At 40.4% G+C, this 14264-nt stretch overlaps 1 protein-coding gene and 1 pseudogene across 2 annotated transcripts in view; both read right to left on the bottom strand.

Moving 5' to 3' along the window:
• The window catches only part of Btbd9 (BTB domain containing 9), a 341406-nt gene that overhangs the window by 284962 nt on the left and 42180 nt on the right, over positions 1 to 14264 (bottom strand). For both annotated transcript variants that reach the window (XM_042684270.1, XM_042684271.1), the window contains exon 6: positions 11473 to 11592. In XM_042684270.1, coding sequence (XP_042540204.1) covers positions 11473 to 11592 — 120 coding nt within the window. The remainder of the gene's footprint in view (positions 1 to 11472; positions 11593 to 14264) is intronic.
• LOC122111435 lies at positions 2231 to 3275 on the bottom strand (annotated as a pseudogene).

Raw genomic sequence — 14264 nt, 5'->3', positions numbered from 1 at the left:
ATTATTTGATTATTCTGTCTCCTCTAAGTTACTCTTCTATTTACTTAAAAATTTCAAAGGAAGGTTAAAAAATCTTATTTGTGTGAAACTGAATACTAGAGAAGCCCTCGTATCTCTCCTGCGCTGAGCAGATGACAACAGGAGCCTGAAGCACTGAGGTACGTCTATGGACTCTGGGCATAATTAATGCTCCACATCAGTAGGAAGACTTAAATAGTACAAATAGTTTCACATGTTATTTCACAAATCACAGACTTCAGAACAATTTATATTTAAATATGGCTTCATAAAAAAAAGGAATTTCAAATTCTCTTTGGCTCTAAGTAAAACTGTTATAAGTTAGTGACACCATGTGGTTACATTTTGCTTTGCATTCTTAGAAGAAAATGATTGTAGGCAAAGTTGCTCTAGACTAGTTCTATTTTTGTATCAAAGTTGTAGGACGAAATGGAGGGACAAAAAATGAACAAATGCAACAGTGGTACTCAATAGCCACTATGTTGAAAATGAACTATAAAGTGTGTGGGTGGAGATGGAGGGAAAAAGGAATGTACTCTTTACCAATTCATATAACTATAACCCTTCTGGTACATCACCTTTATAACAATTTTTTAATAGTTGTTGGTAGAGGAAAATCTCCAAGTATGAATTAAAATAATCGTTTTTAAGATAAAATTATCCCTGCTTCTTTTATAGATGAATTAAGCACTGTTTGAATGGAGAAGCTCTCGGGCCACATAAAGAAAGTATAGAGGTTCAGTATAACTCTAGCTAGGATTTGAAACCCCTCTGGTGAAGCACTGAACAAAGCAAATGTGCCTATCTTTAACAGTAAATAAATGTATCAGTGCCTGGTCAGAGGGAAAGGAAGAGGAGAGAGATGAGAGAAAACACGCATGCTGTCCTAAACATTAATATGGCAGGGAGAAGCAGCAATACTTATTTTTCATGTTTATGTCTCTAGATCTACAGCACTGTGTAGGTACTGTAATCTAATGAGAACAGTGAGAAAATGATGCTGTGTCTAATGACAGCAGGGAGGAGGGGACCAGGAATGTATAGAGGCAGTAAAAGAGATGAAAGGGCCTTACACTACAAAACTGTACAGTTTTAGTATTCACCTAATGAGGCCTCCTGCAGTAGACCAGCTACTATGAATAACATGCAGTGTATATACCAAAGAAAGTCTAAACAGCTAAGGCAATAACAAGAAAATGTCAAAGAAACCCCTCTGTATAACTAGCAAATGCTAATAAAAACCTCCTACCTACCTCCCTAGGTAAAACAACCACCCTCCAGCTCTTGCCCAAGCACTATCACAGTGCCATCTTTACAACAACCATGCACTCTTAGAAATGTGTGTTCTGAACGTATCTCTCTCAAGAGAGACACAAGACCTCAGCATCAACAACTCTGAACACACTAGATGCTGATGCTGCCTATCCACTGAAGACAGCGGCAAGTGGACAAGAGATAGGGAGTGAAGGCAAACCTACTTCCTCTGCTGGTGAGGCATGCCTAACTTGTTGCTGTACCTGGGAACAGCCATTTCATGACATGCTTATTATCCCAACAGCCCCTAATGCCACCCAACAGCAAAAGACAGGTGCTCTAGAATACTCTTTCTTCGGTAATACATTTGGCACTTCATAATTTCTCATTCTAAGAAAATAGGAAAAGGAAGGAAGGGAAAATACAACAATTAAAACATTCAGCAAGACAAAAAGAAATCAATGGAACACACTAGAACTCAGCACTTGATAAATGTGGCCAGTCACATCGGTGTGATGAGAAATCCTTAAGAGAACTGGGCAAGGATGCGTACATCTCCAGTCCTTAGCCACTCCTGAGGAAAAGGCAGGCAGGTTGTGAGTTCACAGCCAGCTGAGCAAAGGGAAGGATGAGACCCTATCTCAACAACAATATATAAACAAGGGTCAGGCATGGTGCACAAAGCTACTCCAGAGGCAGAGATACAGACGACTGCAGTTTGAGACCAGCCAGGACAGAATAAAGGCTGGTGTGATCCCATCTCAAGTAAGCTGGGCATGGTAGCATGTACTAACTACCTGGGAATATTATGGTTCTAGGCTAACCCAAGATAGAAAATAGAAGATCCTGTCCAAAATACAACTTAAAAAAAGACTGAGGTACCACAAAAGATAGATATATACTGGATGATCTTTTTTATTAGTTTGTTTTTTGTTCCAGCTCTGGAAAATTGTGCACTCTTTACTTTTCTCCAGTTTGTTCTAGCATGCTTCTAATGATATCAGAATCACCTGGATCAATGATAACCAATGTGCACATTCTGTAGTATTTCCCACATGCTATGGTGATGGACACCAACACAGTATAGTATTCTACTTCAGATTTCCTCAAAGCTGGGCAGTTGTTTGCGAGGATGACTTAATTTCCCTTTGCTTATCTTGGGGTTCATTTCCCTAAAATCAACCTGTCTGACCTTTTCTACTTGACTCAGACATATACTAGTTATTGCAAATAAGGGAAACCATGGGACCTATGTTTCTTTGGGCCTGGCTTACTTCACTTAATACAATTTTTTTCTTTCATGCGATTATTTCTAACATATTTATAAGATGATTTCTTTGTTGCTTTGTATGTCCCTCCCCCACAGTATAACCCCTGCTTTCACTGTATTTGATGTTGGTATAATTTGTGGAGGGGAAGGGAAAAAACAAATTGTTTAAATAGGGATACAGGTGGACCCATTGCAACATTGAGATGTACAAGTTGTTATATTGTAAAACAAACTTTACAACTTTGGGGAGGGGAAAGTGGGGGAGAAGGGAGGATGGGAAGAGATGGGAAGGGGAAACAAAGGAGGAGGCAACAATGCTTGATAAGAAATGTACTCATTACCTTGTCCATGTAATCGTAACCCCTCTGTATGGTATTTTACAATAAAAAAATCAAATTTAATAAAATTTTTAATGTAAAAAAAAATTCCCTTTGCCCTGTCTGATCATCTTCAGAGTCTGCTTGCACCCTAGCACATACTTTCCTTTTTTTTTTTTTTCTTTTTTTCTTTTTGGTCGGTCATGGGGCATGAACTCTGGGCCTGGGCGCTGTCCCTCAACTCTTCAGCTCAAGGTTAGCACTCTACCACTTGAGCCATAGGGCCACTTCCTCCACTTTTCATAACAAGTTGGAGTCTAGAATTGATCAACTCCAGGGACTTTTTCATCTTCTTGGCAGCCCCCATCTTCCTGCCTTACGTGAGGGAGGACTCACAACCAAAAGCAGCTGACAAGATGGCCAGGTAGAGAGAAAACTTAGTGGATGATCTTAATCAACTGGGTGTCCCTACCTGAATCATATATATGTTAAAGAATATTCTGGCTACACTGAAGGTATTTTTTTTTAAAAACTATATGAAAATACAGCATTCTTTATTAAATTTTCTAATATTAAACATTTCTAAAGATGATATAAAACAAGAAAGCAAGCCAGGCCCCAATGGATCATGCTAATCCTAGCTATTTGGAAGGCTGAGTCTGGGAGGATCACAACTTGAGACCAAGCAGCAGAAAAGTTTGTGAGACCCCTTCTCAACCAAGAACTGGCACAGGAACACACATCTGCTGTCCTATCTATAACAGGAAGTCTAAAATAGGCAGGATCATGGTTCAGGCACATGCCCTGGCAGGAAGCAAGACCCCATCTCAAAAGTAAGCAATGTAAAAAACAGGTTGAAGGCATGCATCCACAAAACAACACCTACTTTGCAAGCATGAGGCTCCACATTAAAATCCTAATACTGCAAAAATAGAAACCATAAAAAGCTTTGATCCTTTTTAAAAAGTACAATTCTAAAAATGTATGTTGTAAAATATACCAAAAATACATTACAAACAAAAAAGCATTATATAGAGATTATCAATATAAAGTTTTCACAAACCAAAGGGATAAAGATAATCATCCGAATAAAAGATAGGTAGAATACTATAGGATTTTCATAAGTAAGAATTAAATGGTAAGTATTCAAAGATATATATTAAGTCATTGATAAAGAAATTCACAGTAAAGACTACTATTATAAGCCATAAATTACACTGACAAGATGTTCAAAATGCCTGCATTTGTGGTTGTTTGGAGAAAGGAGTATCTTCATGTTCAATCAATAAACACTGAGTGGAGTCTTTTGTCAAATATATATACACTTAGTTCATATATAGCCCAAATATATACTGCTATAATTTAATAATTAAAAACAAAAATCCCCCAGATACTTAGCAGGCAGAAATTGGGAAGACAGAAGTTTAAGGTCAGCCCAGACCAAAAAAAAAAAAAAATAGTGATATCCATCTCAACACGCAAGTCTGGCAATGGTAGTTCATGCTGTAATCCCAGCTACTATGTCTTAGGAAGGGGGATCACAGTCTAAGCCTGGCTCTGGACAAAACAGTGTGAGACCCCATCTGAAAAATAAAGCAAAATGGGTTGGGGGCATGGCTCAAATGGTAGAGTGACCTTGGCAAGAGTAGTCCAGAGTTCAAACCCTTGTACTGCCAAAAATAAACATTAAAAAATGGTACAAACTTAGTTGTGTGTTAACCAAGCTCATGCTACTGATACACAAACTTGTTTTAAACTCAAATGCTTTAAACTGTCACACTTCACACTTCACTTTCTCAATACTCTATCTTCAGTAAACCACATTCCTTCAATTCTCAAGTCTCTTTGGTCGGTCCCAGCAAGGATTACCTCGGTCATCTACTCTTTCCTTCCTCTCTCAGCATCTACTCTTTTCTTCCTCTCTCAGAACTCTGCATATTTCCTCTACTTAGCTCCTAGATTTGACACCAAGGTCACATTTGTACTATCAGCTACCATTCACAGGAGCTGCTGTGGTTTGCATATGGTTTGCAGGTGTCTCTTGATCACTATGTGTCTCGAAGCTTGGTCCCCAGGGTAGCAGTATGGAGAGGTGGGATATCTACAAGGTAAATAGCCAGGATAGGAGATTGTTGTAATGTAAGCTACCCCATGAGCACAGGCCCTTCCGCACATGACATGGCCACCTCTCTCCCACATTATCTCATAGCCAAAGGCCAGCACCTTGTTATGTGGATCTCCCAATGATGGGACCCACTATTCTTTATAAAGAACCCAGCCCGTAGTATTTCATTTCAGCAATATGAAACAGATCAAGATAGAAGCCATGTTATGGAGACTTCTCATAGCAGTATTATATAGCTGCCAAATTAATGGTACTGTTTTGAGAAACAGCTGGAAACCATAAAGAATATGGCCAGGGTATGCAAAATTGCTGTTCCTTACTAATCTAAGAAAATGATTTAAAAAGTGAGAGAGAGTTTATTATTTATCCAAGACAATTTCCAAGGCAGTAGAAACTGCCTTTATTGAGAAAGAGAAGGCTGACTAGACATAAAATTGTTCTGAGGTCACAAAAAAGGTTGTTCATAAATTGACAAATCAGTTTTCTGCCTCTCCAGCTAAGGACTGTGGCTTCTGGCTACATGGATGAGTCCCCACTTACACAACAAACATTCCTAAAGAGTCCATCACTCCCTCCTCAACTCACAATCATGGCTGAAACAACTGCTCTGGTTTGAATATTACCTTACTGGTTTGTGCCTGGTTGTGACATTACTGAGGTAAATGCTGCTTACTGCCTAAAATACACTGCACAAAGTAGAAAAATGGCAAAATTTATATTATACTATACATTTTACCAAACTGAAAAAAATGTTTTATCAAAAATAAAATATATAAAAGCTGTGGAGCTGGGAGCAGTAGAACATCCCACCTCCAGTGAGATCCAGCCCGAGCCAAAAGTTCACAAGACTTCTTTTTCAACCAATAGCTGGACATGGTAGGACACGTCTGTCATTCCAGCTATGCAGGAGGCTGAGATTGAGAGACTTGCAATTCCAGGACAGCTTAGATTAAGAAGGAAGGAAGGAAGGAAGGAAGGAAGGAAGGAAGGAAGGAAGGAAGGAAGGAAGGAAGGAAGGAAGGAAGGAAGGAAGGAAGGAAGGGAGGGAGGGAGGGAGGGAGGGAGGGAGGGAGGGAGGGAGGGAGGGAGGGGAAAGGAAGGGAAAAGGGAGGGAAGGGAAGGGAAGGAGCTGGGCATCGTGGCTCACAACTATAATCTTAGCTACTCAGGAGGCTGAGATCTGAGGATGGCAGTTCAAAGCCAGCCCAGGGAAGAAAGTCTGCAAGACTCTTATCTCCAATAAACTAACTTAGAAAAAGCTGGAAGTGGTGCTGTGGCTCAAATGGTAGAGTGCTAGCCTTGAGCACAGAGAGGCTCAGGGACCCAGCCCATAAATAAGTAAAAGGAAGGAAGGAAGGAAGGAAGGAGGCAGGCAAGCAGGCTAGAGATTCCATCTTAACAGAAGAAGCTGAGTGTAAGGTCCACCAGGAAGGCGCCTCCCTCCTTTTGGTTAAGTCTCTGCCCAGTACCTGCATTACCTAGTAACTGGCACACCTGGAAGCAGTTACCTCCCCTCCTCCGAGGTCACATCTTGGGCTGCCCCTGGTCACACCTCCCATTGGACTGGGGAAGGGTCCCAAAGTGGCTACACCTTACCTCACCTGGCCACACCTTCTCCCCCACCTACTTACACCCAGGCTGGACAGTGGCATGCCCCTTTTGACCATATGGGTCTCCACCATACACAGTGAGGCAGGCAGTTCATTAATAAAACTTCTCTTCCTGCCTGAATACCACGTGGTGTTCTCATTCATCGGCACCTACTTTATCTTACACTGAGCATGGTGCACCTGTCATCCAAAGAAAGAAGGGAAGGGGGAGGGGAGAGGAAGGAAGGGAAGGGAAGGGAAGGAAAGAAAGGAAAAGGGAAGAGAAAGCCAGCCTAAAGATTCCATCTTAACAGAAGAAACTAAGCATGGTAGTGAGTACTTGTCATCCCAACAATGGTAGGAAGTATAAAATAAGAAGATCATGATACATTTGAGGCCCTGGCAGGAAGCAAGATCTTATCTCAAGATAACAGCTGCAAAAAAAGGGCTGGCTGTGTAATTCAGGGCTAAAGCTCCTGCCTAGCAAGGGTGACTCACTGAGTTCAAACCCCAGTATAATCATGGACAAACAAACTCCCGGAAACATGCAAAGTAATGAGATTATTAAGATAAAGAAAATTATTTCAGGCAGGCTTACGATTGCTATATATACACTGACAATACAGAAAGTACCAAAAAGACCCATCTGAGAAAAGAAGCTACGTTCTCACAGGCGAGCCACCACAGACAAAGACGACCCACAGGGTGGCTCTCTTCCTCTGAAGGTCAAACTCCAGTTGAAGGCCAATTTCAGTTAGGGTTTCAGAAATTAGGAAAAATAATAAAAAGCAACTACTAATTACAAAATCTCCACTTTAGATCAGACACTGTGCTCAGCATTTATAAGCAACAGCAAATTCATGAAGAAAGGCTTGCTCCTGCTCTTTATGGATACAGATACAACACCTCAGAAATGCCCACCTTGGTTGCAATGTAAATATGAGGGGAAAGAGAATTTGGTAGGAGTAATATCTAACTTCACAGCCCACAGTTTTTCTACTATATGTGCTGATTTTTCTTTTCTTTTTATATATTTTTTAATTTCTTTTTTTAAATTGTTATTTATTTTTTATTGTGAAAATACTGTACAGAGGGGTTACAAATAGATGGGCAAGATAATGAGTACATTTCTTATCAAGCATTGTAGCCTCTTCCTTTGTTTTCCCTTCCCATCCCTTCCCAGCCTCCCCCCCCTCCACCAAAGTTGTAAAGTTCGTTTCGACATGACAACTTGTACTTCTCATTGTTGCAATGGGTCCACCTGTATCCTTATTTAAATGACTTGTTTTTCCCCTTCCCCTCCACAAATTATACCGACATCAAATACAGTGAAAGCAGGGTTATACTGTGGGGGAGGGACATACAAAGCAACAAAGAAATAATCTTATAAATGGGTTAGAAACAAATGCATGAAAGAAAAAAAACATTTGAATACATATCTTAGGGTTCATTTTCCTAACATCACCTTATCTGACCTTTTCTGCTTGACTCATACATATACTAGATATTGCAAATAAGGGAAACCATGGGACCTATGTTTCTTTGGGCTTGGCTTACTTCACTTAATATAATTTTTTCCAAGTCTTTCCATTTCCTAACAAATGGGGCAATGTCATTCTTTCTGATGGAGGCATAGAATTCCATTGTGTATATATACCACATTTTCATGATCCATTTGGTAGGAGTAATATCTAACTCCACAGCCCACAGTTTTTCTACTATACGTGCTGATTTTTCTTTTCTTTTTCTTTTTTTTTTGCTAGTGCTCAACCACTTGAGCCATGCCTACAGGCCCACAATGCTAATTTATATGTAGTTCTGCCTAGATTCAGACAGCACTAAAATATCTCTTTTGTCAATACAATAAACAAAATTTTCATCAATATGTGACACTCATATCCTCAAGATTAACCTCAAAATTCAGGTTCCTGAAGAAAAGCAGAGAAAGCAACCTTTACACAGTACACAGCCACTTCCATTCACAGAGCCTTCCACCATTCATACATATGTTGATAAAAATGAGCTAATAAGAGGCCTGGGAAGGTAGCTCAGTGGTAGAGCGCTTGCCTTGCATGCATGAGGCCCTGAGTTTGATTCATCAGCTCCACATAAGCAGAAAAAGCCTGAAGTGGCGCTGTGGCTCAAGTGGTAGAGAGCTCACTGAGAACTGAAGAGCTGAGGAACAGTGCCCAGGCCAGAGTGCAGGCCTCACAACCGAACAAAAAAATAAAATGAGCTAATAAAGTACACACTAACATTTATATCATTTCATTTTATATCATTTTATATCATGGTGTCAGTGCCCTGACACCATGCAATTCATACTAACAATTACAGAGAACCTACTGCATACAAGGTCACAGTCTAAGTACTATTCAAAAATACTAAAAGATAAGAGTTTATATTTCTTGCCTCTAAGAATTTGTAATTCTAGCGTTAGAAGCAAGACAAACATGCAAAGGACACTTAAGAATAAAAGTGACATATAAGCATATTATTAACATAGCACGACTGAATACTTACATGCCAAGGAAATAAAGCATTTTTTGGTCCAGTGAAGTTCCTAGATAACATGTCATTCTTAGCATTCTTGACTATTGCAAATGGCAGATGTAGTTAATAATGTCAAAATGTTAAAATGGATATAAGGATTTAAAAATCTTTTAAAAGTAGATATAATATTTTCTTATTTATATGGATAAAGACTCCTTCCTTGATGGAGGCATTATTCAAGTGATGGAATGCCTGCCCAGAAAACCCTAGGACTATTAAAAGAAAAAAAAAAAAAAAACTCCCTTTTCTTATCATTACTATCTCCAACACTACCTCCACTTAGTTTTGTTTAGAGTCTGGTGCTGACATACAAAAACAAAGCTGGTATCACGAATACAGCCAAGATCTAAACACATCAAAGTTTTCTTGGCACTGTCAAAGGCCTAAAATGAGACATAAAGTAAGGAAAGAATATAAATAATATCATTAATAAAGAACAAGTATGTTTTCTAAAAAATAGAAGGCACATGCTTCTATCCTTAGAAATGGAGCTCAGGGGAGTAAGGCACCTAAACTGTTTGGGCTGGTATTATATTCATGATTGTTTGTTCTAGGCTCATGTTCTTATTGTTCCAAATTAAATACAAACATACTGTCCTTCAGTCCCTATCAGATACTCTAACTGATATGCTGTTTGTGTTTTAATACCCTACTATCATAACCTGACTCAACACAGACTTGATCTCCTCCTCCACATGTGGGCCCTCCATCCGCTCTCCAAGTATCCCTTGGCAGCTCTTAGAATTGGAATCTTCACTCAATCTCTTGTCTCTTACTTTAATCTATTCAAAACTCTTCTGATAAAAGAGCAACTGCTAGACCTGAAACACTTTAGTCTTTCTTTGGGGAAATGAAATGGATTTTCTTCATTTTCACACAAGAGAATCCCTGGGTAACAATTTTGTGTCCAGTCATGCCCATAATAAAAAAATATATAGGGGATGTTTTTTACTTTACTAGAGGCTGAAATGGTTTATGGAGTTCTTGTGTCGAATGCTGTTAGATCATGAGGTCACCGAGTGTAAAGGTGACTTGCAGCCAGGGGACTAGGGGCAGTAGGGCATCATCGGCACTTCATCAGCCTCAGCAGGAGGCTAGCTAAGGTCACAGGGGGAAGGGGCCAGCTCTACACCCCCTGAAGCCCTTCTCTTCTATTCCTGCCCCACCTAGACTAAATGAACTCAACCACTCTATGCATATGACCTCTGGATTCGAAGGCAAAGAATATCAGAGGGTAATTTCCAGTGAGAAAACTACAGAAGAACAAAACTGCAGCATTTGAGAGGGCGTTAGTGACCTTTCCCAACTCCCAAACTCATTAATTTGTATAGGTTATGCAGAATTTCAGAAAGTTTAAAAGATGGTTTATTACTAAAGGGAGAATACGATACACTAGAATAACAGCTTTTGGATACTTTTTTAAAAGCTATCTTACCTAGGGCTGCAATATAACACCAGCTAGGGTGGTAAGGAAGGGGGGGAGGATGTGCTGAGGATGAGGGAGGAGTAGGGGAGGATGAGGAGGTGTATGGTAGATAAGGGAAGAGTAAGGGACAATGAAAAGAGGAGGAGGGGAGGGTGCACTGAGGATGAGGGGGGAAGCAGGAAAGGAGGGGAGGGTGCACTGAGGGTGAGGAGTAGGGAGAGGGTGCACTGAAGATGAGGGGAGAAGTAGGAAAGGAGGGGAGGGTGCACTGAGGATAAGGAGGAGAGGAGGAGATGGGGAGGGTGCACTGAGAATGCAGAAGGAGGGGAGGAAGGGAGAGGACACTGAGGATGAGGAGGGAAGGAGAGAAGAGTACACTGAGAATGAGGGGGGAGTGGGAAAGCATGAGGGGAGGATTAAAGCCCACCCATTAAGCCTCCTTTGCCCCATGCCAACCAAATATAAACACCTATTCTGTCAAACCCCCTTTGATGGCTACTGACTAGAGACAGATTACAGACATTTAGAAATGCACATGACATCCAAAGCTCTCCTAGTCTAGGCATTGTCAGGAACGCCTCCAGAAATAATTCCCTTAGCTTTTGTGGGAAGAACACATCCCTAACATTATTTCCATTTGTAATATGTAGCATGCTGTTTAAAAGGCATTTCTACTTCTCATGTGTCCCCCTTGTCCTTTTTTTTCCATGTTTCCATACATAAATTGCATATTAAATAGCTTCATAGTACTTCCTAAGTAATAAGACACATTATTTTCCTGAAGTTTTCTTTTGATTCAGTAGCTGATAACCTTGAAAAACTCTTCTTCCATTAGAAAGAAAAAAAAATGCTTGCTCCTTCTCAAAGTCGAAATCTCCTTAAATAAAAATTAAAATCATTTATTAACTATGAGAACTAACCTGCATACTCGGGCTGGAAAATACAGCTTTTGCCAAGACCGGCACAGATACTGTGAATGATCTATCACTCTGATCCAATCAAGTTCATCCATTGATACTTCAATAAAGTAAGAATAAGACCTATGAGGTAAAAGGTAGAGAAATTATTATATTAAATTAACAATACAAAGCTATACTTATATAAAACATTAAAAGGTACCAAAAATGCAGAATTCACTGATTACATTTTCTGCCTAACAATAAAATTCAGATAATAATGAAAGCTGTATATAAGCTACTAGTAGCCAATAGTATACCATTCATCACAGTGTATTAAAATTAGCTCTCAGCTTGTTTGTCTGCTTCATCCAACCATAAACTGCTGCAAAATAAGGACCACATGCCTGGCACATGTTAGGCTTTCAAGACATGGTTCTTTTCAAGCACAGCCAGGGTAATCTGGATATATAACCACATTAGCAATTAGTGAAGCTGGGGATGGGGGGGGGGCGGGGCGGAGAGTGCAGGCAGAGTAGGAAGGAAAAAAGGCGAAAAAGGAGGTATGGAGGGGAAGGAAGAGAAGCAGGAGGTGTGCCTTCTTCCTCCAGGGTCCTTGGCCTGGTGCTGGCCCTCCTTTCTCAGGAGTAAAGCTGCGTTGGAATGGCTCCCCACAGGGGCCAGCTCATCTCCTGCTACCTCTCAGTCTCCCGATGTCTAACACATAAAAGCAACCTCAAGAAAAATAAATGACAATGAGTATGTGCTTCTTTGGGGTACAACTTAAAACTTGCTGGCTAATACCCTGGCAATAATGAAAATAGCCTATCATCCTCCTCTAGTCAGCTACCCTGGACTATTACATGCTGGTCCCACACTGAACAAATCTATATTGCATTGTCATAAGACAAATTTAAATTTGAGATGCAGTTATTACTTGTGCTGCAATATCAACAGGAACAATCTTGGAAGATTTAGGTGACCATAAATGTCAGGCTGCAGACCACAGCTGTGACCAGAAAAGGTCAGCTTATTTTGTGTCAACCCCTCACTTTCTTCTGTCCTCTCAACTCCCATTCATTTTATTGCTCAGTCTCATACTGCTTATAACCTTTTATTGAACCTGCCTGGGTTATCAGTAATACAGGATATAATTTTACAACATGTCAGGATCTTTTTGGCTTAAGATTTTGAATTTTTCACCTTTGCTAAGAATGTTATCATCTGTGAGAAAAGAAAAGTTTCACAGTAAACTTAAGTCCTAAGGAGTATAACAGGTATTAAAACAAAGTGACCCATAAAGTTTTTGTATCATAGAAACAATGATCATCACTTTCAGTTTCAAACATACTTTTTCTTTTATTATTTTATATCTATTTCATTATTAATTAAATGAGTAAAATATGGAAGCTCTTAATACAGTGCCTACCACATAAAAGTGCTATGTAAATATTATTATACAATTACTAATCAGACACACTTGAAAATGAGGTACATGAATTACTTCTACTTTGGCAATTAAACATCAAATTATATTCACTAAGACACATGTCAGGAAATATATTCTTAAGAAAAATGAAACAGAGAACAATCAGTTGAGGACACCAAACACCAGTCAGAGGAAAACACCAGAGGAAATGCTGAATCTCACCTCATAAAACTTCCCTACTACTTGGTTTAAATGGCCATAAAAGCCAGCGTGGTGGACAGTGGCACTAAGAGAAATGTCATACTTGTAAGTAGTCTGGGACACATTTACTACCACTATCAAAACTTCAGCCCATAAGACTGGGGTAGAGTGCTTGCCTAGCAAGCACTGGGTTTGATTCCTCAGTACCACATACACAGTAAAAGGCCAGAAATGGTGCTGTGGCTCAAGTGGTAGGGCACTAGCCTTGAGTTAAGGAAGCTCAGGGACAGTGCCCAGGCCCTGAGTTCAAGCCCCAGGACTGGCAAAACAAAAACAAAAAAAAAACACTTCAGCCCAGACCCAAAAAAGACTGAGTGGGGCATAGTTTCCAGGTATGCAGAGTTCAGCAATGACAAGCAACCACAAGACAGTCAGCTGTGCTCATCCACTACTCCAATGCTTCTGCCATTATGGATGGACGCAACAAGCCACAGTGGGCAAAGGCACTGCAGTGACTGGAAGGAGCCCTGAAGCAGCTGTGGAGCTGAATGGGTTCTCAAAACTTTCTTTTGAGAATATTTATTCACACACCTAGGCAGTTTCTTTAACCATAAGATGAAATGTACTTAAAAAGTTACTGAAGCCAGGGCTGGGAAGGTGGCTCAGTGGTAAAGCGCTTGCCTTGCATGCATGAGGCCCTGGGTTCGATTCCTCTGCACCACATAAGCAAAAAAAACAAGCCGGAAGTGGTGCTGTGGCTCAAGTGGTAGAGCACTAGCTTTGAGCTGAAGAGCTGAGGGGCAGCGGCCCAGGCTCAGAGTTCAGGCCCACGACCGGACCCAAAATAAAAACAAAACAAAACAAAAAGTTACTGAAGCCAGACGCCAGTGGCTCACACCTGTAATCCTAGCTACTCAGGAGGCTGAGATCTGAGGATCACGGTTCAAAGCCAGCCTGGGCAGGAAAGTCCATGAGACTCTTATCTCCAATAAACCACTAGAAAACTGGAAGTGGCACTGTGGCTCAAGCAACAGAGCACTCTCCTTGAGCCGAAGAGCTGAGGGACAGCACCCAAGTCCAGAGTTCAAGCCCCACAACCGACAAAAAAAAAAAAAAGAAAGCTACTGAAGCTGGGTACCAGTGGCTCATGCCTGTAATCCTAGCTACTAAGGAGGCTGAGAGATCT

This window comes from Dipodomys spectabilis, unplaced genomic scaffold (genome assembly GCF_019054845.1).
Source record: "Dipodomys spectabilis isolate Male_0828 unplaced genomic scaffold, ASM1905484v1 ptg000085l, whole genome shotgun sequence".
In the NCBI taxonomy this organism is placed as follows: domain Eukaryota; kingdom Metazoa; phylum Chordata; class Mammalia; order Rodentia; family Heteromyidae; genus Dipodomys; species Dipodomys spectabilis.
The sequence above is the reverse complement of the archived record's forward strand: the minus strand, read 5'-3'. Positions and strand labels throughout refer to the sequence as shown.